At 48.9% G+C, this 24,975-nt stretch overlaps 1 protein-coding gene across 1 annotated transcript in view; it reads left to right on the top strand.

The window, feature by feature from the left end:
• Positions 1-858: 858 nt before the first annotated feature.
• The window catches only part of LOC123345130 (E3 ubiquitin-protein ligase TRIM39-like), a 72,522-nt gene continuing 48,405 nt past the window's right edge, over positions 859-24,975 (top strand). Inside the window, exons 1-4 of the mRNA XM_044981816.1 lie at positions 859-991; positions 4,558-5,033; positions 22,024-22,119; positions 24,069-24,299. Of these exons, the coding sequence (XP_044837751.1) occupies positions 4,608-5,033; positions 22,024-22,119; positions 24,069-24,299 (753 nt within the window). The 5' untranslated portion in view covers positions 859-991; positions 4,558-4,607. The remainder of the gene's footprint in view (positions 992-4,557; positions 5,034-22,023; positions 22,120-24,068; positions 24,300-24,975) is intronic.

Here is a 24,975-nt window from a genome sequence, read left to right as displayed (position 1 = left end):
CAAACTGCCTGGCCCAGCTCTGCACAGCAGCTCCCCACAGCGACCCCTGAAGGAAAGGGCAGGCCGTGTGCACTAGTGGATAGGACACAGAACTGACAATAGGTGTCCTGGGCTCTATTCCCAGCCCTGGCTCTGACGGGTGCTGTGACTTGGATAATCGGGGCTACAGCACCTAGCACAGTGGGGCGCTGGTCTGAGCTGGGGCCTGTGGGTGCTACTGTAATACAGTAATAATGGAGGAGACGCAGAGGGAGGGGGAGATTAGTGCTTACATGTCTCAGCAAGTGATGAGACAAGGGGACAATCCTGATCCTTAGACTGAGCGATTGCTTTATAACGTCAGTCAAGATACTGTGGTGATGGACATTGGGTTCTGTAACAGACACAGGAGGTGTGTGCAGGGATAGCCAGACGCATGAGAGATGTGATGCTCACATACACAATTGTTCCCTGTATAGCGTCCTTGCCAAGAGCAGCTGGAGCGACTGGCTGGAGCTGAGGAGAGGCCAAGCTGCAGGAATGAGCTGACATGAGGATGACCATGGCTCCTTGTCACAATGACTATTCCCAACTCACCCGCAGCAGGAGGCAGTTGGCAGAAGGGAAATGCCCGGTTGCTGTTAGGGCAGCACCTTTATGGGAACAAGGAAGTGAAATTAAACCTGTCATTCCTGGTTCACACGGGGGCAAGCAGGAGAATCAGGCCAAGCGAACGTGAGGAAGCTGCCAACTGGCCTTTGTGATCTGACAAGTCTGCATAGCAGCTGCTCCATGCAGAGCGGGGGTGTGGGGAGGACACACCCTGACGGGGCCAGGCTGTTGTGGTGGAGGGCGGTTCTCTCCCCAGGCCCAGTGGTAGGTGGTGCCTGTGGGTGGAGAGGACACAGGGCTGCTCACTCCAGAGCGGCACCGAGCTTGAGGGAAGCACAGGGGGCCTGGCAGCTCCCAGGGACAGACAGAGCTGGGGAGACATTGAGTCCAGAGACAGCCGGTAAGGACTGACTGGCCCCACCCCCACCATCTCTTCATTCGTGCCCTGGGGCATCTGCACAGAGGGACTGGAGACCTCCTCTGCCATTCCCCATCACATCGCCTGTGGAGCCAGGCAGGGCTGGGAGCTGGGAACCTCCCTCCCCACTTCATTCCCCTGCTGCCCTTTTAAGTCTCCATCTCGCCTTCTCCCTCCTTCCCCCTCTCCCCTCCCCTCGGGCTGGGAGACTCCATCCCTGGCCTGGCCCAGGGTGTTCGCTCTCCCAGAGCTGGCTCGGCTCCTGCAGATACTCGAGAGCAGAGCCTGGGCTGGGGGGTCAGGGAGGGCAGCAGCTCTGGGATTCATAGACCCCTGGGAGCAGAGGTGGGGTGAAGAGGGGCCATTTGTGCAGAGTCACTTTCCTGGGGGCTCTGGCTCAGGACGGTTGTGCAGGGATCCAGGGATCTGCCTGTGCCTGAAACACCTGGAGCAGGAACAGCAAAGCCTAGACCACACATGGCAAATGGAGAGTGACAGACGCGTCACAGGGCAGGGACAGGAAAACACACAGGACTTGTGTAAATCAGGAGTTACCCACTGGAGTCACTGGGGCTGATTCCCCAGATTGCAGAGGCGGCAGTCCAGGATTCTCTCCCTTCTTCCCAGGAGCCCGTGATGGGGGATGCAGCCCCAGGCACTCAAAGAGTGGGGCCGGGGTTAGTGCCAGCCCAAGGAGAGGCAGATGCTCTCCAATGGCACTGGGTTCAGCAGAACCCTATTAGGGGTCAGGCTAGGGATAAGTGATACTCAGAAAAGTTATGAATTTTTTTGGAAGTTGGTTTTCCTGGGACGGGCCCATTGTGAGTAAAGCTGAGTGGATTCAGAGTGACCAGTCTGAGTCTTCAGTTCACAACCCCCTTTTGTGTCCCAGCACCTCAGACTTGATGAGAGGCCCCAGCTCCCATGGAAACCAAGGTGAACTGCAGGTTCCCAGGGGCGATGAAAGCTCCCTAAAAGTGGGGGGACCCTCAGCACCCAAATGTGGCTCTGCCCTTCACTGCCCATTCCCCCAAAGGCCCTGCCCCTGCATCATCCCTTCTCCATGAGCCCCCACCCTCATGCTGTCCACTCCCCACAAGGCCACTCGCACGCCTCTTCTGAGGCCCTGCCACCACGCTGCCTCTTCCCCCAAGACCCCGCCCCCTGCTTGCTCCCCTCCACCCTCTCCCCCCTGTCCAGCGCCCCTGTCTGAGCTTCTTCCCAAAATCATGCAATGAACCATCCCTGTTAGGAGGTGCTGGGGGCCTCTGCTCCAAAATCTGTGGATCCATGGCCAGTGAAATCCAGTATGGAAGGAGGCTGCCAGTGTCTCTCAGAGGGCAGGTACTAATTCAGTGGTGTGGCTTCAGTTTAAGAATTCCTCCCTTGGTGCTGACAATCTTGCTGACTCCACCCAGTATCTGTTCTTCTGTTTCTGGTTTCCTCCACTGGGTGACAGCACCCTACAGATAAGGTTGAAGCAAGCTTATGTTTAACACCTGGTCTTTTAAATGCTATATAATCTAAATGCTGCTGTGGATTGTCTTGAAAACTACTGTGCCTTCTGCAGGTCTGGGCTAGTGTTTATGGTTCAAATGTAAAAAGTTATCTGAGTAAGGTTTCCCAGGGGGCAGGGCCCCACCTCCTCAAAAAAGTGACAGTAACATTTTCTTGTTATAGGTTTCAGAGTGGTAGCCATGTTAGTCTGTGTCAGCAAAAAGAACAAGGAGTACTTGTGGCACCTTAGAGACTAACAAATTTATTTGGACATAAGCTTTTGTGGGCTAAAACCCACTTCATCAGATACATGCCCTGGAAAATACAGCGGGCAGATATATATATATATACACACAGAGAACATGAAAAAATGGGGGTTGCCATACCAACTCTAACGAGGCTAATCAATTAAGGTGGGCTGCTATTAGCAGGAGGAAAAAAAGCTTTTGTAGTGAAAATCAAGATGGCCCATTTCAAACAGTTGACAAGAAGGTGTGAATAACAGTAGGGGGAAAATTGGCATGGGGAAATTCTTTATTCAAGCCTAATTTAATGGTGTCCAGTTTGCAAATTAATTCCAGTTCTGCAGTTTCTTGTTGGAGTCTGTTTTTGAAGTTTTTTGTTGAAGAATTGCGACTTTTAGGTCTACAATTGAGTGTCTGGGGAGGCTGAGGTGTTCTCCAACTGGTTTTTTAATATTATAATTCTTGACATCTGATTTGTGTCCATTTATTCTTTTGTGTAGAGACTGTCCGGTTTGGCCAATGTACATGGCAGAGGGGCATTGCTGGCACATGATGGCATATATCACATTGGTAGATGTGCAGGAGAACGAGCCTCTGATGCTGTGGACATCATTAAATTAGGCTTGAATAAAGACCGGGAGTGGATGGGTCATTACACAAAGTAAAAACTATTTCCCCATGCTATTTTTTCCCATACTGTTACTTACACCTTCTTGTCAACTGTTTGAAATGGGCCATCCTGATTCTCACTACAAAAAATTTTTTTTCTCCTGCTGATAACAGCCCACCTTAATTGATTAGTCTTGTTAGAGTTGGTATGGCAACTCCCATTTTTTCATGTTCTCTGTGTATATATATCTTCCTACTGTATTTTCCAGTGCATGCACCTGATGAAGTGGGTTTTAGCCCATGAAAGCTTACGTCCAAATAAATTTGTTAGTCTCTAAGGTGCCACAGGTACTCCTTGTTCTATTTTCTGGTTATAATATTTTTGCACAAACTTGGGGCTCAGCCTATTGCTCTGATTCTACCCAAATTGATACCAGCTGCTGAGGATTGATCTCAGCTAATGCCTGGCACCTGGTGCCCCTTTGGGGAAGCAATACTGTAAAAGTTAATAATTGTTAAAGTTAGCTCCAGCTAGTAACTGTCTCAAGCCTGGGTGTTGGTGCTGCAGAGACACGTGTAGCAGGGCTGCTGCTCTGTCACAGGAGAGTGTATAGAAGCACAGCCGATGTTAGTCACTGGGTAGCTCAAGGCAACATGCTGCAGGGATCAGAGAAGAGCAATTACCTAGAGACTGTCTGCTGTGCACTATTCCCCCATCTGCCTCAGGAAATGGGCTTCTGTTGGAAACTTTGTCTGAAGGGCAGAGCTTTTTCTTTAACAGTCGATATTTCAAAGTTCTCTAAAACCCATGTGTATCCTTTAAATATTGCTGTGTCATATTAGGGGCAGGGATAGAGTTAGTGGTGCAAGTTGTGGTCATTTGGTGAAGGCATTGCTCAGATATCGCTCTCCCTCAGCAATAAAGAGCTGATTGTCACAAAGTGCTCTAAATCTATTGGATCTACCAATATGATTTTATTAGAGCCTCATGTGTGTGTATATATACTGTGTGTGTGTGTGTACACACACACACACACACACACACACGCTCTAATAACCTACAGAAGGTCAATAAACTTTTCTCATCTGTTCTCTCCATCTCACCCCATTTCACTTTCCCATCTACTCTGACACACTCCCCCCACCCTCACCCCCACCCCCACCCCCATTCCCTCACCTCATTCTGTGCATGTGAAGAGCTGATCCAAGCAGCAAGGGGACCGGCCATCAACAAGACACAGACAGCCATGGCCTCAGCAGCTCCCACAGAGGAAGTGTTAGAAGCAGCCACTTGTTCCATCTGCCTGGAGTATCTGACAGAGCCGGTGACCATAGACTGTGGGCACAACTTCTGCCGAGCCTGCATCACCCAGTACAGTGATTACAGGGAGCCTGAATCAGGCACAATGATCCCCTGTCCCCAGTGCCGAGCTCCCTTCCAGAAAGGAAAACTCTGCCCCAACAAGCAGCTCGCTGATATTATAGAGAACATAAAAAAGCTGGGGTTAAAGCCAGGGAATGCGCAGAAGGAGAATCTTTGTCAGATACATGAGGAGAGGCTCCAACTCTTCTGTGAGGAGGACAGAGAAGCCATCTGTGTGATTTGCAGGGAGTCCCGGGCTCACCGCACTCATGCTGTGGTCCCCATAGAGGAGGCTGCCCAGGATTACAAGGTGAGAATCACACACTTTAAGGAACCCCTTAAAGGCCCCGTTGTGTTTCTCCCCAGAGCCAGCTGCTGGGGGCTGAATGGGAACTCACATGGCTTAAGAGAGGTAGCTCCAGGTGCTGCCAGACTGAGCAGTGAGAGGTCCAGCTGCCTCCCCCACCCTCTGCCAGACAGGTAGTGAAGAGTGGAGCCAACCATGTCTATCTCTGTGCCAGGCTGGGCATCCAGTGCCAGGTGACCACAGCCATCTTAGGGAACCTGAGTGGAGGAAACCAGGGCTTGTGCCTTTTCCTCTTCAGTGTGTGGGTGAGGCCCAAGGGATTGGCTCAGACATTGGATTTTGGGCTTGTTGGCACCTTTGCAACATCAGGAAGGTGGCACCATGGATTCTGCATTACATGGATGTCTCCCAGGAGGCTGAGGCATGTCCCAGTGCAGCTTTCCCCAGCCTAGGCAGGATATGTGTGTGTGGCGTGTGGAGATCCATGAAGTTGTTTGAAGAGCGGCCAAATGGAGGGGAAGTGGAGCCTGTGGGGAGCAGGCAAAGGAGGGGGATCCAGTCAGTGTGGGAAACAGGTAGCTTTGGCCCTGAAATGAGTGACTTCCCCCAAACAAGGATCACCTGAGAGCTGAGGCAATGCACTGTTACAGGTTGGGGACCGACTGACTAAGCAGCAGTTCTTCAGAAAAGAACCTAGGGATTACAGTGGACAAGAAGCTGGATATGAGTCAGCAGTGTGCCCTTGTTGCCAAGAAGGCCAACGGCATATTGGGCTGTATTACTAGGAGCATTGCCAGCAGATTGAGGAAAGTGATTATTCCCCTCTATTTGGCACTGGTGAGGCCACACCTGGAGTACTGTGTCCAGTTTTGGTCCCCCCACTACAGAAGGGATGTGGACAAATTGGAGAGAGTCCAGCGGAGAGCAACGAAAATGATTAGGGGGCTGGAGCACATGACTTATGAGGAGAGGCTGAGGGAACTGGGGTTATTTAGTCTGCAGAAGACAAGAGTGAGGGGGGATTTGATAGCAGCCTTCAACTACCTGAATGGGAGTTCCAAAGAGGATGGAGCCAGGCTATTCTCAGTGGTGACAAATGATAGAACAAGAAACAATGGTCTCAAGTTGCAGTGGGGGAGGTCTAGGTTGGATATTAGGAAATACTATTTCACTAGGAGGGTGGTGAAGCACTGGAAAGTGAAGCACATAGGGAGGTGGTGGAATCTCCATCCTTAGAGGTTTTTAAGACCTGGCTTGACAAAGCCCTGACTGGGATGATTTAGTTGGTGTTGGTCCTGCTTTGAGCAGGGGACTGGACTAGATGATCTCCTGAGGTCTCTTCCAACCCTAATATTCTATTATTCTATAATGGAAAAAGGGACATAGAGAAATGTTATGTTTGGACTAGCAGAGAAGGCAATAGACAGACACAGGGAGGTGACAGATAGACAGCTGCTGCTGTGGTGGCTTTATTGTTCAGCTGCAAAATTGAAACTTCACCGGGGGAAGGAGACCAAAGCCCCGACGTAAGTGGGGAAGTGGGATTCCGGGAGGAAGCACAAGCAGGAGACTGCAAGAGGGGAGGACTCCTGTCTCAGACTGAGAAAGCGGAACAATCAGAGAGTTATCTTAAGTGCCTATACACAAATGCAAGAAGCCTGGGGAACAAGCAGGGAGAACTAGAAGTCCTGGCACAGTCAAGGAATTATGATGTAATTGGAATAACAGAGACTTGGTGGGATAACTCACATGATTGGAGTACTGTCATGGATGGATATAAACTCTTCAGGAAGGATAGGCAGGGCAGAAAAGGTGGGGGAGTTGCGTTGTTGGTAAGAGAGCAGTATGACTGCTCAGAGCTCCGGTATGAAACTGCAGAAAAACCTGAGTGTCTCTGGATTAAATTTAGAAGTATGAACAACAAGGGTAATGTCGTGGTGGGAGTCTGCTACAGACCACCGGACCAGGGGGATGAGGTGGACGAGGCTTTCTTCCAGCAACTAACAGAAGTTGCTAGATCACAGGCCCTGGTTCTCATAGGTGACTTTAATCACCCCGATATCTGCTGGGAGAGCAATACAGCGGTGCACAGACAATCCAGGAAGTTCCTGGAAAGTGTAGGGGACAATTTCCTGGTGCAAGTGCTGGAGGAACCAACTAGGGAAAAAGCTCTTCTTGACCTGCTGCTCACAAACAGGGAAGAAATAGTAGAGGAAGCAATAGTGGATGGGAACCTAGGAGGCAGTGACCATGGATGGTCGAGTTCAGGATCCTGACACAAGGAAGAAAGGAGAGCAGTAGAACAGAGACCCTGGACTTCAGAAAAGCAGACTTCGACTCCCTCAGGGAACTGATGGGCAAGGTCCCCTGGAAGAATAACATGACGGGGAAAGGAGTCGAGGAAAGCTGGCTGTATTTTAAAGAAACCTTATTGAGGCTGCAGGAACAAACCATCCCGATGTGTAGGAAGAAAAGTAAATATGGCAGGCGACCAGCTTGGCTCAACAGTGAAATCCTTGCTCGTCTTAAACACAAAAAAACAGCTTATAAGAAGTGGAAGATTGGACAAATAACCAGGGAGGAGTATAAAAGTATTGCTCAGGCATGCAGGAGTGAAATTAGGAAGGCCAAATCACACTTGGAGTTGCAGCTAGCCGGAGATGTTAGGAGTAACAAGAAGGGTTTCTTTAGGTATGTTAGCAACAAGAAGAAAGTCAAGGAAAGTGTGGGCCCCTTGCTGAATGAGGGAGGGAACCTAGTGACAGAGGATGTGGAGAAAGCTAGTGTACTCAATGCTTTTTTTGCCTCTGTCTTCACAGACAAGGTCAGCTCCCAGACAGCTGCACTCTGCAGCACGGTATGGGGAGGAGGTGACCAGCTCTCTGTGGGGAAAGAAATAGTTCGGGACTATTTAGAAAAGCTGGACGAGCACAAGTCCATGGGGCCGGATGCGCTGCATCCGAGGGTGCTAAAGAAGTTGGCCGATGAGATTGCAGAGCCATTGGCCATTATCTTTGAAAAATCATGGCGATCGGGGGAGGTCCCGGATGATGGAAAAAGGCTAATGTAGTGCCCATCTTTAAAAAAGGGAAGAAGGAAGATCCAGGGAACTACAGGCCAGTCAGTCTCACCTCAGTCCCTGGAAAAATCATGGAACAGGTCCTCAAGGAATCAATTCTGAACCACTTAAAGGAGGGGAAAGTGATCAGGAACAGTTAGCATGGATTCACCAAGGGCAAGTCATGCCTGACTAATCTAATTGCCTTCTATGATGAGATAACCGGCTCTGTGGATGAGGGGAAAGCAGTGGATGTGCTATTTCTGGACTTTAGCAAAGCTTTTGATACAGTTTCCCACAGTATTCTTGCCAGCAAGTTAAAGAAGTATGGGCTGGATGAATGGACGGTAAGGTGGATAGAAAACTGGCTAGACGGTCGGGCTCAATGGGTAGTGATCAATGGTTCTATGTCTAGTTGGCAGCCGGTATCAAGTGGAGTGCCCCAAGGGTCGGTGCTGGGGCTGGTTTTATTCAATATCTTCATTAACGATCTGGAGGATGGTGTGGACTGCATCCTTAGCAAGTTCGCAGATGACACTAAACTGGGAGGAGTGGTTGATACGCTGGAGGGTAGGGATAGGATACAGAGGGACCTAGACAAATTAGAGGATTGGGCCAAAAGAAATATGATGAGGTTCAACAAGGACAAGTGCAGAGTCCTGCACTTAGGACGGAAGAATCCCATGCACTGCTACAGACTAGGGACCGAATGGCTGGGCAGCAGTTCTGCAGAAAAGGACCTAGGGGTTACGGTGGACGAAAAGCTGAATATGAGTCAACAGTGTGCCCTTGTTGCCAAGAAGGCTAATGGCATTTTGGGTTGTATAAGTAGGGGCATTTCCAGCAGATCAAGGGATGTGATCATTCCTCTCTACTCAGCACTGGTGAGGCCTCATTTGGAGTACTGTGTCCAGTTTTGGGCCCCACACTACAAGAAGGATGTGGATAAATTGGAGAAAGTCCAGCGGAGGGCAACAAAAATGATTAGGGGGCTGGAGCACATGACTTATGAGGAGAGGCTGAGGGAACTGGGATTGTTTAGTCTGCAGAAGAGAAGAATGAGGGGGGATTTGATAGCTGCTTTCAACTACCTGAAAGGGGGGTGTTCCAAAGAGGATGGATCTAGACTGTTCTCAATGGTAGAAGATGATAGAACAAGAAACAATGGTCTCAAGTTGCAGTGGGGGAGGTCTAGGTTGGATATTAGGAAATACTATTTCACTAGTAGGGTGGTGAAGAACTGGAATGGGTTACCTAGGGAGGTGGTGGAATCTCCTTCCTTAGAGGTTTTTAAGGTCAGGCTTGACAAAGCCCTGGCTGGGATGATTTAGTTGGGTTTGGTCCTGCTTTGAGCAGGGGGTTGGACTAGATGACCTCCTGAGGTCCATTCCAACCCTGAGATTCTATGAAAGCAAGGCTTTGCACTGGAAAGGGTGGAGTGCTCAAATATTTAAAGGAACAGTAGATCACATTCATCTACCCTGCTTTAAAAAAACATTCCAAACACATATACATTATCAATTACATGGCTAACATGAAACACTGTATAACGTAAGTAATAATTGCAGGTGGACTACTGTGTACTTTTAAATGGCAAGGGATCATTTTCTATACTCAGTACTCTAACTAAACAATTTATAAGTTCAGGTGCACAGCTCGTTATTGTATTCTCCTGTGATGGTGGTGTGGCAGTGTCCTGAACTACAGGAACAGTCAGTGGCAAGGAATCAACTGGATCTGGTATGCAATCACCTGGATCTTGTACCAAAGTTTTTCTTAACAAGTTGTTAAAACTGGGAGTTGTAATTGAAGGAGATTCAATCGAGGAACAGAAAGTCCTATTATCGAGGCTGCAACTGGTCCATATGTGATCTCCATAAAATACCATTGGCTAGTTTTACCAAAAACAATACAAGTCCTGTGCATTTTACAAATTCTCCAGGCATCCATTTCTCTCCACAACTGTACTTGTGAGTCCACATTAAGTCTCGAACTTGAAAAGAACAATGATGAGTCTCACATAATCAATCACTTTGCACAGATTGGGATTTGGCTACAAGTGCAGCAATATCAGGATGTAGCAGGTCCCAATAGGTACACAAAGATTGTTTCACAAAAAGCGTTTCAGTTGACTCCTGGGTAGTAGCATGTGGTGTGTGCCTGTAGATGAGCAAGGAATTTTCCAGTCTCTGACTCAAAATAGACTTGTTAGCTCTTAAGTGTTGATTAAGTTTCTGTACAAAGAGTTCTGCTAGTAAGTTTGAAGCCAGATAATATGGAGCAGAGCATATGTGCTGAATTCCATTTGAAGCCAGGAACCTCTGAAATTCTGCAGAACAGAACTTAGGTCCATTGTCACTCACTAACTGTAACAGTAAACCAAATTATCTGAACAAGGTGCAAAGATGTCCAATGATCTTAGCAGCGGTAGTAGACGTCCTGCTGAAAACTACTGGTCATTTCAAATGGCATTGACTATGACCAAAAACATGTAACCTAAAAATCTCGCAAAGTCCACGTGATTAAGTGTCCAGTGCATCTGAGTCCACAACCAAGGTGCCTGCGCTGGTGCCTGGAGCCGCCCCTGTCCATGGCCCAGCAAGGAAGATCAGGCTGAAGGCCAAACAGAACCCTGGAATCCAAACCCATGAGAATGGGGACAGCAACACCTCTAGGTGACCTGGGCCCACGTGGCACCGATGCTCTGAAGCCTCTGAAAAGAAGAGTCGAGACCACAACCCAAATCCCTTCACGGAGGTGATCCCCTGGCCAGGGCAACTAGAGCTTGGACCCTGCTTCTCCTGCAGCCGGCTTGGGCACTTACAGTAGAAGTGTCCTGAGATGGACTGCATCTTCGGCCAAGTCCATACTGGAGAGTCTCGGGCCGGCAAACAACCACTGTGGAGGTTGGGTGAAAATGAGTCACAGCCCTCATAGACTCAGGCTGTAGGCAAAAGCTCATCCACCAGGAATTCGTCCCTGACCCCACACAAGCATGTTGGGAGATACGCCTCCAGTGTATCCACAGGGATGTAAAATCCTACCCCAGTGCCCAGATCTCTCTGACCATTAACAGTGGGTGTTGACACTGGAGTTGGCTCCCACCTCACCTATCCAGTCATCCTGGGATGAGATTGCCTGGGGTTTGACAGTCTTCTTCAGAAGAAGAGGAGGAGGTTGAGGAATCCTAAGGGGAACACCCTGATAAGCCCCCAGTCCCAGTGACGATGTTGGGCCTTCCGGTGAAGATTCCCATGAAGACTACCCCCCGCCCCCTTACAGATTTTTGTTGCAACCAGAGGGATGAGCCCATGCTGAGCCGGGCCTACAAACAGGTAGGCCAGGTCAACAGAGCCGTGACTGATCCCCTGAGGCTGCACAATGGACCCAATTCAAGCTGACAGGTGATCACTTCTACCATGTTAATCAGGACTCCCAAACTCAGGAAGTCTGGACCCAGTTGTTGTCCCCCACTATCACTGGAAGGCTATCTTGAAGCTTGCCCATGATGGTTCCATGGCTGGCATCTGGGACAAGAGGAAAAACCTGGCCTGAGTTCTGTTGTGCTTCTTCTGCCCTGGAGTCCATTGGGAGGTAAAGGACTAGTGCACCTCGTGCCCTGAGTGCCAACTAGCTGCCTCCCTGGAGGTGGTGAAAGCACCCTTGGTCCCCCTACCCATGGTCTGGGTTCCCTTTGAACAAATTGTGATGGACCTGGTGGGCCCTCTCCTGAAGAGTAATGTGGGGTTCCAGGATAGCCTCATACTGATGGATTATGCCAGTCACTTCCCCAAAGCCATCCCACTATGGAACACTTCCATTGCAGCAGAACTGGTGAAGGTATTCTCTTGTGTGGGCCTTTCCCGTGAAAGTCTCATGGATCAAGGGACCAACTTCACTTCCTGGCTGATCTGTCAGGTGTGTACCTTGTTGTGACAGGTATGATAGTTTCTGGGCTTAGCTGGGTATTACCGACACTTTGTGCTCCAGTTTTCATCCATCGCAGCCCCCCACAAGGCACTCTTAACCAAGGACAGCCCATGTCGGTACGCTGGTCAGCAGAATGTGAAGATATGTTCTGAGCCCTCAAGGAAAGCCTGTGTAGAGAACCTGTGCTTTTCAGTTGTGATTTCAACTTTGAGTTCCTGGTCCAAATGGATGCTTCAGAGGTGGGGCTCAGGGCAGCCCTCTCCCAGGAGGTGGATGGAGAAGAGCATCCCACCCTCAATATCAGTTGGAAGCTCTTACCCCCAAGAATGTAACTATTCAGTTATAGAGGAGGCGGCCCTGGCTGTTAAATGGGCTATTGACACCCTCAGATACTATCTTCCCCTTTTGTACTGATCACTGACCACAAACCCTTAAAATGGCTAAATGCCATGAAAAGTACCAATGCCAGATTGATGAGATGGTATCACATCCTCCAGCAATTTGCCTTTACTGTCTGACACTTAGCAGGTAAGGATAACACTAACACGGATTTTCTGTCTGACCTGGGGGGAGTCAGGAGGCAGCCATGGAGACCAGGAGATGGACTTAAGAAGGAGGGGGATGTGTAGTGAGGCAAAGTGACCTCCCATTGAGCCAGAGGCAGAGGGACCACTCTCTGAACCCAGGTGGGCACAGCCAGACCATGCTCACCCCTCCCACTGAAAGTCAGGTAGTATAAAGGGTTGGTCCTGGAGCTCAGTTGGGTGGCAACCGCTGAAGAAGACAGATGCCTCCTGACCGCTCCCAATCTGGGAGACTTCAGCGGATCCCAGCTGAGATGAGGAGTGACCAGAGATTCTGGAGCCATGCACTGACCAAGGCATTGAAGAGTCGTTGGGACTGCCACTGGACTTCTACCCAAACAAACTGGAGGGCCACCCGTGGATCCAAGTACACCCCAAGGGGAGTGTAGAAAGTGGCCCAGAGGCAGCCGACCCCAGTCTGGCTGCACTGCTGCTGGAGACCTGGTCAGCGAGTTGCAGCTGGATTCCCTGCTGACCCAGTGGTGGAACAGTCCACCACTGTTAAGGCCCTGGGTTGGGGGCCTGATGGAGTCGGGTGGGCCCAGGCCCTGCTGCCAGTTCACCCCTGAGGTGGCAGTCTCCCCTTGCTAGGCCAAGAGGCCTGTGTTTGTTGGCCATCTGCTGGAGCTCAGATACCCAACCCTCTTGCCGTTCTACACAGAGTACAGGACAGAGCCACAGACTCCTTGCTGCCCCACCCTGACTGCAGACTTGGGCTCATAACTGTTTGCTGCTGTGCCCTGACAGCAGGCCAGAGGCATAGACAATTTCTTGCCCTGCCCTGCTTGTGGGTCTGAGGCCCCAAGACTCATTTGTGGATCTGCCTAGACTGCAGGCCAGAGCCATATAATCCATGGAGTGCTCGGCAAATTCCCTGATTGTGGGTGACGCTCAGTTATTTAGTGAAGCAGAGTAGCCTCCCCCTGATCCAGATGGGGAGGGACCCCTGCTAACCCACTACAGTCTACTATGTAGGCAGGTATGGAACAGCCAATACCAAAGATAATGCTGAGAGAGTCTAGCTGTATTTGCACATAGCGCTTCTCAGAAGTGATGAGTGTTTGTGGCGCAAAGGCAACTGGTTTCTCTATACCATTAGGAAAAATGTGGGAAAGAACTGCACCCACTCCATATGGTGAAGCATCACAGGCCACTTGCAATGGAATCAAAACATCAATGGGCATTAGAATGTCCGCTGATGTCAACAGTTTCTTTACTTCATTAAATGCATGCACACACTCTTTAGTCCATTTCCATTTTTTTCTTTGCTTGTAACAGTTCATGTAAAGATGCCAAAACTGTCACCAGATTAGGAAGAAATTTACTGTAGCAGTTAAGCAGTCCTAAGAATGAACATAACTGTGACATGTTCTTTGTCAGTGGTGCTTCAAGAACCACCTCCTCAGAAGGTCATCTAGTCTAATCCTCTGCTTAAAGTAGGACCAATCCCCAACTAAATCCCCCAATTGCCCCTCTCAAGGATTGAGCTCATATCTGTGGGTTTAGGAGGCCAATGCTCCAAACCACTGAGCTACATCTTCCCCCATGTTGAGTCTTTTGTATAACAAAGATGTCATCCAAATAATACTGAACTCCATTCAGTCCCTTCAGAATCTCATCCATGGCTTTCTAGAACAGGGCAGGTACTGATGTGATACCAAAAAACAACCTTTTATAACAAAATAAGACTTTTTGTGTGTTGACTGAGCCAGCATCTTGCAAATATCTCACAATCTCCATTTGTAGGTATGCACTGAGCAAATCCAATTTACTGACATGCTGTCTACCACTAAAAGTAGCAAACAAAACTTCAGTGTGAGGTAGTGGTTACTAATCTGCACATAAAACTGTATTAAACATCACTTTGAAATATCCACATATTCAGACTGAGTCCTTCCCGATCATTGGTACGATGGCTGTAGTCCACTCACTGTGTGAAACTGGTGACAGGACTCCAATGTTCACTGAATGGTCTAAATCAGCTTCCACCAGATGCTTCAGAGTATAAGGCACAACTCTGGGCTTGCAATATTTTGGCTGGCTGTCAAGAAGCTTCCCTGACATGTTGCTTATCTGTCCAAGTCCTTTTTCAAAAACTTTAGCATGTCTGTCCAGTATTTCTTGAAGATTTTGAGATACTTTTGTGATCACCTTGATCTTGATCCAATTCATCTTGAGCTTCTCAAGTCAAGATCTCCAAATAATGGTGGATACTTTCCTTCAATCACATAAAAAGGTAAAACAACTGATTGATCATCTACATAAGAACATAAGAAAGGCCGTACCGGGTCAGACCAAAGGTTCATCTAGCCCAGTATCTGTCTACCGACAGTGGCCAATGCCAAGTGCCCCAGAGGGAGTGAACCTAACGGCCAATGATCACGTGATCTCTCTCCTGCCATCCATCTCCATCCTCTGACGAACAGAGGCTAGGGACACCATTCTTACCCATCCTGGCTAATAGCCATTTATGGACTTAGCCTCCATGAATTTATCCAGTCCCCTTTTAAACATTGTTATAGTCCTAGCCTTCACAACCTCCTCAGGTAAGGAGTTCCACAAGTTGACTGTGCGCTGCATGAAGAAGAACTTCCTTTTATTTGTTTTAAACCTGCTGCCTATTAAAGTTGAACTTTCACCTGGCATATCCCTTTTTTTGGACTAATTTTTCCCCAGTATAAGTCTTTAAAGTGGACATTTCTTCCAGAGGAACTTGTGGCAAAATCTAGGGATAGGCAGACACAGAAATCAATGAAACAGTATCAAGCTCCATTCTTGTGGGAACTCCTTCAGTCAGATGCCATCTTTGACTCCAGCTTCCGATAAAACATGAAGTGCTAAATCTTGATCAGTGTCCCTATAGCTCTTGTCTTTTTCCACATTATGAATTCCCAACTTCTATCATTTCTTAGGTTCAGTCTTCATAGGTGTCTTCGTGGATGTATGGTTACTCTGTGTTGCTGGTCTTTGAACTGTGTGACAGGTCACAATGATGTGTCCTTTCTTCTGACAGTTCTAACAAATGACCAGGCATGCCCAGCAATCCTTCTCAGCATGTGTAGTTTGTGCATTATAGCCCCGTGGAAATTCTTCATGTTCCCATGGTCCTCTGTCTCACTAATTCAGAAGATGAACTCCTCGGTTCATACTAATGTCCAGAAAATCCTTCTTTGCAGTTTCCATAGCAACAGCCACTTCAACAGTCTTTTTTAATGTAAACGGTGACATAGTCAGTAACTTCTTCTGAACCTGGTCATTGCATAATCAAGAGACAAATTGGTCATACAGGGCATCACTTAATGTTTTTCTGAACTGACAATGCTCTGCCAACGCCCTTAGAGCAGCAACAACCTGTGCTACTGATTTTCTAGTTCCCTGATGTCGCTGATGGAACTGAAATTGTTCTGCTATCACTGATGATGTAGGAGAAAAGTGTTCCCACATTGTGGCAATAACTGTGGCATACTTGGCAGTTCTTGGCACAGTTGGAGACAATAAGTCATGTGGCAGACCATATGGCTTCGGACCAGTCACTGTCAGCAAGACTGAAATTCATTGTCTGTCGGGAAACTACAAATTGCCCTGCAAGCTACAAATTGCTCAGAACATATGAGGCACATCACCCATGATTTGTAGTTTTCATCAAATTCATCATTATTGTCCACAAAAGGTGCCATTTCTCTGCTCTCCTGTTGGACTTCATGACAAAGGTCCTGGATGACCTTTTCTGCCACAAATAAATTCTTTCATAGTGCAGTAACAATCTGTGTTTGAACCGCCCCCCGCTGGTTGTGTGTCTACACTGCAAATTGCAGAATTCTGCCTTTGGCTGCGCTTGGGCTCTCTCTGCTAGCAATCTTGGGCTGTGTCTGCTAGCACTGTGACTGCTTGCTTCCTCCTCAGTGCTTTGTCTCTGCAGCAGCTAGGCAGCAACAGCAGAAAACTCCTCCTGTGTTCTGCCCTGAATTGCCAAGTTCCCCATCTCTACTTTGTTTGCAATAGCAAAACGCAGCAGACTGTCACATTGTGCCTCTAGATGAACTGCTCTCCCCCCCACCCTTTTTATATAGTATTATTTGCTGTTTTTTTCTTCTTCTTGGTCAGGCAATGGGAGAACTGGACACTTGGGGATTGTTGATTCCTGGCCATCAAATGTTATATTTGGAGCCAGCAGAAAAGCAGCTAAATAGACATGCTAATGCAAGCGGGGGAATGGTCCTGCTGTTGTGGGGAACTTTCCTGGCTTCTGCACTACCCCAGTGACCTGGGCTAGCAGAAGGATCTGAGTCCTTGCTCCCACTTCCTTTACCCAGAACCCTGCCTGATCTCGAGGGCTCCCCTTCCACTCTTCTGTGTGGCAAAGTCCTTGTAACCCCAACAAGGCTGAACCCAGGATTTCTGGAGGGCTCAACCCACAACCTTGTTGTGGTCACTTAGGACAGGGGCTAGGTTGCCCCCACTCCAGGGTGCTCTCTCTGCACTGGATGCTTCCCTGACCCACTGATCATTACATATAATTCGAAGCAATCAATTAAACAGCAATCAATTTTTAAAAATAAGGAAAAAATGGGAAAGGTTAAAAGAAAACACATCACCCTGCTCTGTGGCACAGGGACGTCACAACCAGCATCTCTGGAATGTAAAGGAAGTTCAGTCTCTTCCTCACAAATCCCAGGCCCCTTCTCAGACCCTGGCTGTGCTGCAGGGATGCTGCGAGTCAGACACTTGCTCTGGAGGTAGTCACACGTTCTCAGGCTCCAGGTGGCAGGACCCTTCTTCCCAGTATCATCCACCCTGTCGGGGTTACAATTCCCCTCCAAGTCTGGCCTGCAAGGCATGTTGGCTGGAGGCATCATCCTGCACTGGGCCCACTGCCCAGGGCCCCCTTTGTTTTCCCCAGTTGCTCACCACATCCGGCTCTGGACCGCTCCAGCCCCAGCTCCACCGCAGTGTCTCAGCTCCAGCTCTACCACTTTGCCTCACCACGGCTGCTGCTACTGCTCTGCCTCCAGCTCCCTGGGCTGCTTCTCTGTCCCCCCTGGCTCTGATTGCTGCAGCTCTCCTCCTAGGACAGGTCTCCTCTGTGGGCTGCTTCTGTGACTCTCCTCCCAGCATTGACCTGCTTCCTGGGCTGCTTTTCTGGCCCCTTTGGATCTTGCAGGGCTCTGCTCCCCAGCTCAGCTCAGGGCCCTGCTTTCTCCTTAGTTGGGCCCCACTCTAACTGACCCAGGCAATTCCAGCTCACATAGAGGACAAGACCCCTCCCGGCTTCCTGTCCTGACTCCCTGATTAGCCTTCCCGCCCTGTCAATCAGGCTGACCTGGAGCATTGGCCTCTCCCCATTGTTCCTGGGGACTGTCAGTCTCAGAGTCCGGATTTCCCATCGACCCTTCCCCTTTCTTTTGGTACTGGGAGCTAGCCAACCAAAACACCCGCACTGAGTTTCAGTAAGGGGACAACAGACCCCTTACACCAGGGGTCCCCAACCCCCGGTCCGCGGCCCGGTACCGGTCCGCGGCCTCTTACAAACCGGGCCGCGAACTGACCCAGAGGACCTCCCGCAGGCGTGCCTGCGGGAGGTCTACCCGAGCCGCGGGACGAGCGCTCCCTCCGCAGTCATGCCTGCGGGAGGTCCGCTGCTCCCGGGGCTCCGGTGGACCTCCCGCAGGCATGACTGCGGACGGTTCGCTGGTCGCACGGCTCAGCTGGACCGCCCGCAGGCACGCCTGCGGGAGGTCCACCGGCTCCGGTTGAGCTACTGCAGGCATGCCTGCGGGCAGTCCAGCTGAGCCGCGCGACCAGCGAACCGTCCGCAGTCATGCCTGCGGCAGCTCAACCGGAGCCGGTGGACCTCCCGCAGGCACGCCTGCGGGCGGTCCAGCTGAGCCGCGGGACGAGCGCTCCCTCCGCAGGCATGACCGGTCCCTGGTCCTGAAAAGGTTGGGGACCCCTGCCTTACACTAAAAGTGAGCTGATGGAAAAACAGCTTCTGTCCTGGTGGTTTTATTGTCATCTGAGAAGCAGTGCTTCTATATCGTGATGCCAACTTATCCCAACCTAGCGCTAAAAATTTCCCAAATCTGGTGAAAAATTCCCAGATAAAGTTTTTTATTTCAAAATCTCAAAGGAATGTAATATGTGTGCTTTTAATAACTATATAATATATATTATATACAAATTATTCTCATTCGTTCGTGATATTTCACATTTATTATAATTTTTATATGTATAGACATGTTTTTCAATTTTAAACTTATGTTAATTATACAGTAAATAAAACATTTAACACATGAGGAGTAGGATTGAAATTATAGAAAACAATGTATTTTACACAAATTTCACTATTTTAAAAACAAAGTATTAATAAATACAGCATGTGCCTGCAGTGTACTGTGCATCAAAGTTATTCTGAAAAAATAAAAAGTAAACATGCTTATAAAATAAGATAAAAAAGCAAACAAAGAACAAATAACACTTTTATATAATTTTCCTTATTATAATCTCTGAGTTTTATCCATTTTCTGACTCATGGTCTGAGTCGTCTCTAGGAACATCATTAATATTTTTACTAGTTTTATCGCTGTCATTTTTAATGTACATATTTTTACAATGTAAATACAAGTGCTTAATAATAATTACAAAATTAGAACATTTCTCTTGCTTTGCTTTCAAAGCTGACCTTATAACTACACTAGAATTGAGTGTTTTGGTTGTGAGACAGTTTCTTTTTTTGGTTATGTCAATTACCATGGAAAAATTCTTTCACATGCTGCATTTGAATGCGGTAATGTGAAAACCTTTTTAGCCAGTTCAGATATATTTGCAAACATGAATAATCTAAATTCATTAACTTTCAATTTTTCTACAAGTTCCTCCATCTTGGTTTGTGCAAAAACATTGCTAATTATAGCAGTATATTTATCTTTCTTTAATGTTACAGCCTTAGCAATTTTGGAATCAGGGAAACATTTTTAAGTATTTCAGTCAAGTGTTCTACAGATTGAATACTAAGGTAATAATTGGAGATATACCAATCTCCTAGAACTAGAAGGGACCTTGAAAGGTCATTGAGTCCAGCCCCCTGCCTTCACTAGCAGGACCAAGTACTGATTTTTGCCCCAGATCACTAAGTGGCCCCCTCAAGGATTGAACTCACAACGCTGGGTTTAGCAGGCCAATGCTCAAACCACTGAGCTATCCCTCCCCCCCCAGCTGATGTGTTCAGCAAAGTAACAGGCATTCTAATCTCTGCATTTTTAACTTGCTCTTCAAATGTTTATGCTTTTTTAACTTCACTATCTTGTTTATTAAACATATCATCAATTTTCTTTGTATTAGATACTGTCTCAACCTTTTGTTTATATTTTTTACCATTAGCGTGCTTATCTAACTCACTAGTACCTGCCTGGATTTTTACATCACGACATTTGCAATAAGCTAAAAAATGACTGTTTTCTACTTTCTGCACCCAGTCTTTGTATTTACCTTCTTGAAGCCACAAGTCTTGAAAGGCTTTTTTGAAAGTAGATGGCTTCTCTTTTGGTGGAAGTTCACCCCGAATCTTCAATACTCTGTCAGGGGTGCTATCCGGTTGTTTTCATTTCAACATGGACGGATCTTTGTCTACTCCTGCAGTCCTCGTCCTCTTCTCACCAACCTTACCGGTCTCTTTATTAATTTTTTACGTTAGATAAAAATGGAACAAGATCTCTGAAATAATGGAATGTGATAATTAGTATAATGTATATTTCAATTTATATTTAAATCAAAGAAGGGAACATATTATATTTTATTACCTAACACAGTAGGCAAAGATATTTAATATTTGCCTGGAGGCAGGTGCTTTTACAAATTTATGAACAGCCAAACTGGTCCACATTCTCTGTGCAACTGCAAGCATGAAATACAAAGTTTTAGAGATTTGATGACAGATCAAGAAACTAATCATAATCAGTAAGTACTGCAATATATTTGCTTATTGGAAGAAACTTTACCTAGAAGATAAATTTGATTACCATCTCCAATTACCTGCCAGCCAGCTGTTGCTGAGGTTGGTTTGTTGTGAGTGCATGTGCGTACTTGTCACTTCACTTGTGCCATCATGATATAGTACATTGAAGCACCACCAATAGGAGAGCAGCACAGCCCGATTATGAAGATCACGTGACAAATATTGAAGAACGCATTTTGAGGGAAATTTAAAAGAAGTGCAAATATTTTACTTTTTTATGAAAACTTCCCAGGATTTTTGAGATTTGGAAAGTCTTTTACTTTTTATGAAATTTTCCCAGGATTATTTAGGTTTTGAATGAAAATTCCCAGTTTCCCAAGTTGAAATATTTTACTCAAAAATTCCCAGATTTTGGGAAATGTCCCAGGATATAGAAGCACTGCAGAAAAACTGAAACTAACATGCAAGTGAGGCTTTGCACTGGGCTGGGGGAGTGCTCAAACATTTAAAGGGACAGCACACCACAAGAAGGGGCCAGATCCTGGGCCCAATGATGGTTGCTTGGTAATGCCCATAAACATACATTCATCTCCCTTCTGAGGCCTCCCCTGCCCAGGTGAGCACTAGGTTCTGCAAGGCTGCAGCTTGGCTCAGTGTCCTCAAACTTCAGCTAAACTCCTCCATTCCTGAGAAATCTTGGAGCATAGCAGATGAGTGGGGAAGCGTCTCCCTCAGGATCAGTGTCTCAGCCAGACAATGCCCCAGAACGTGCAGCTCTGACACTGCTGCCTCTGCCCAGGTTATTCTCTGGCTTTGTTATTGAAATGTGCATTTTGCACAGGGCTGAACTGAGGCATCCCAGGGCTCCAGGCACAACATGCTGATAAGAGGATGTCGTGGTCCTGGCCCCATTAGCAGTGGCTGTGGAAGGGGCCACCCACCCAAGGGCTGTTTGTCTCCACAAGACCAACAGCAGGAATCCCCTCCCTCCCACTGAGAGAGAGATACTCGAAAAGGGTCAGGGAGCCCCCCCAATCCAGCAGCCAGGGTGTCTATGATTGGATGGGGGAGCTGAGTCATATGAGCTATCCCCTGCTGCCACACAAAGCTCCCCCTTTTGGGGGGATTGGCTGGCCCCCGGAGCAGTGAGGCTTGGTGTCAATGTCCCATACACATAAATGGGGCAGGCCCCTTTCAGGGCACTGGGCTCAGGCTCTCTACAGACTCAGGCAGGAATCGCTGTATCTGTTACATTTGGGGTATGTTTTCAATATTTTCTTTGCAACGCAGAGGGTTTGAAACATTCTCTTTTTAATGGAAGCCAAGAGACTGATTTTATCACGACTCCAGTAGCTGGGGCCTAGACATGGGTTTGTAGTGCCTCTGTTTCATCTGGCCCTGCCTCCTGCAATCTCCACCCATCAGGAAGTGCAGATTAATGGTTGTTTATCACACATGTTGGCCCTGCAGGTGAAACTCCAGGAAGCCCTGGGCCCTCTGAGGCAGGAGCTGGAGGAGGCGCTGGAGCTGACATCTGCAGAGGAGGAGAAAACCACAGAGTGGCAGGTGGGTGTCTGGGTCAGGGCCGGCTCCAGAGCCCAGCGGGGCAAGCACCCGCCTGGGGCGGCCCTTTCCCGGGGGGGCGGCAGGCTGGGCCGGCGGACCTGCCGCAGTCATGCCTGCAGACCTCCCGCAGGCATGACTGCGGACGCTTCGCTGGTCCCGCGGCTCGGCTGGACATCCCGCAGGCATGCCTGCGGCAGCTCAACCGGAGCCGCCGGACCAGCGAACCGCCCGCAGCTGCGGGAGGTCCAGCCGAGCCGCGCGACCAGCGGACCCTCCGCAGTCATGCCCGCGGGAGGTCCGCTGCTCCCGCGGCTCGGGGGCGCCTCCCGGGCATGACTGCTTGGGGCGGCCAAATTTGTAGAGCCGCCCCTGGTCTGGGTTTATCCTTCCCCGAGCCCTTCCCCCTGCAGTGTTCCCAGAGTGAGGGGCCATTATAACCTGCTCTAGCTGTTTGCCCCAAGATGGTGCTATGGTACCAGGAGCAGGAAATGTCTCCGGTGGAGATCACAGAAAAGCAGAGTAGGGGACAGTTCCTGTCCTGTGGTCAGTGGCACAGACTCACCTCCAGGCTCTCTGGGAGCAGGAAGGAGATGACACACTCTTACAATAGTGGGTGCAGTGTTTGCATGTGAGTCCATTGCCTCATCATACCCTTGAACCATGCTGGGTGACTGCAGACACAGACAGCCCTCAGGAGTGAAGATCCTCAAAGGCGCTCTCTGCACATCCACATGCAGGACACTGAGCTCAGTGTGGGCAGACATTGCACTGGCCTTTAGGAGTTTGGCCCTAAGGGAGCAGAGCTCAGGGGAGCCTTGGGAGTCACTCAGCTGAGCAGACAGAGACAGCCCTTCTCCTCTGCCATTCTCTGCAGCTATCATGGGGCCCCTTGACTCATTAACCTTAGCTGCTGTCTTCTACAACTATAACTACATGGCTGTGTGCAGCCAGCCGGCCTGAAAACATTCACAAAGCAGATACTAGCAGGTTGTAGAAGGTTGGCATTTGTATAGAATATATATATTCTATTTGTTCACTCACACCCACTTCCGACATTCGTTCCATACACCCAACCCACACTCATTTCACACCCACTGTCACTACACCCCCCCACAACTGTTTTGTACACACACACACACACACACACACACACACACACACACACAAAAGTCACAGTTTTTATGATGTGAGACCTGCCAACTCTAAAGGGAACACCCTAGTCTGCTGGGAAAGCCCTTCTGATTGGCTGCCTTCCCCCTACCTGATAGTGATGGGCAGCCAATCAGAGCTGTGACATGTGCTGATGGATTGCCTGGTCTCTCAGCCTGTGTAGCAGGTAGAGCTCCCTCTTCCTAGGTACATAAAGGGCTGCCCCATTTGCTGCCCCCTGTTCCCCCCACCCCCATATACAGTTGCCTCTGTGTGCTGGTTCCCCCCCCCCCAACCCCTCACCACTGCCTCCAGGCACTGACCGCTACCGTCACGTATCACTGCCTCCAGGTACTGGCCCCTCTTCTCCCCTGATCTGACCCCCTACTGAGCCCCTTACCAAAGGGGTCTTCTGCGGCAGGACAGTGGTTTTAGGGAATTGCCAGATGCTCCGACTCAAGTATCAGTGTTCAAGGGTTCACTGCCTGCCCTAATCCAGTGAGAGCACTGGGATCCTCAGGACAAAGGACACAGTCTTCCCACCCTGCTGCTCAGACCCCCCACCCCACAGAGCAGGAGGGGCTGAAGGTGGGAGGGGGATACAGGGGCAATAGTTGGAGTGGGACCAAGTTACTCTTTGCAAGAAGGGGATTTTGCAATTCCATTACACTGAAAACTTACCCATGTTCGTGATCCCTGCAGCTCATGACTCTAGCTCCCTAATCTGTGAGGCAGACTCAGCATGCCGTGTGCCCAGCTCTGACTCCTGGACTTTGTTCCTTTTCCATTTTTTACCAAAGGAAAAAGTAGAGATTTGGAGACAGTTGATCACACGTGAATTTAAGAAACTGCACCAGTTTCTGAGTGAGGAGGAGCAGCTGCTTCTGCAGAGACTGGTGGAGGAGGAGAAGGAGACTCTGCAGAAACTGCAGGACAATATAACAAAACTCTCAGAGCAGAGTGCCATGTTGAAGCAGCTGATCACAGAGGTAGAAGAGAAATGCCTGCAACCAGCTGCTGAGCTGCTGAAGGTGGGACTCTCCAGTCAATGAAGGTGCTGAAGGTGGGACTCTCCAGTCAATGACTAGATCCCAGGAATTAGTGACGCACCGTCTGTGTTAGAGGGAAAGGGAGACAGTGGGGGATTTGCCGGTCAAAGGGATGGAACAGAAGGAGCAAGGGGCTGATGTTGTCCCTGCTGTGACTGCTGGAACTTGGCCCAATGTGGCTGATGATCAGAGATTCTGAGCTGTGCAGAGGCGGGGGAGTGGGGGGTGGGGGGAGCAGAGGGGGGAACAATGACCCAGAGTGAGCTCTCAAATTAATTAATGCTGGGGACCTTCATCAATGGGTGCCAGCCTGAGACACCCAAGGCCTGATATTGGGAAGTGCTGAGCACCCACACGCCAGCTGAAGCAGTGGGAGCTGAAGCTGCTCAGGGTGAGGATCTGTGCACTGTCTCCTTAGATTTGCAGCAGGAAGCTGGACAGGAGGGAGGCTGGAGACGGTTTGGGTGGAAGCTCTGCAGGGAACTGGAGGGACAGACAGAGGCACATTAGGGATGTTGCTGCTTTTCTTGTTCCAACAAAGCTCCTTGTTCAGTGTTCACAAAACATTACATTCTTCGCTATTGTCACATGACACCCGGCTCCTTTGAGAATCAGAACCAGGGCCCCTGAAATCATTGATCGCTGCTCAATATCCTGC

This window comes from Mauremys mutica, chromosome 12, assembly GCF_020497125.1.
Source record: "Mauremys mutica isolate MM-2020 ecotype Southern chromosome 12, ASM2049712v1, whole genome shotgun sequence".
In the NCBI taxonomy this organism is placed as follows: Eukaryota; Metazoa; Chordata; order Testudines; family Geoemydidae; genus Mauremys; species Mauremys mutica.
The sequence above is the reverse complement of the archived record's forward strand: the minus strand, read 5'-3'. Positions and strand labels throughout refer to the sequence as shown.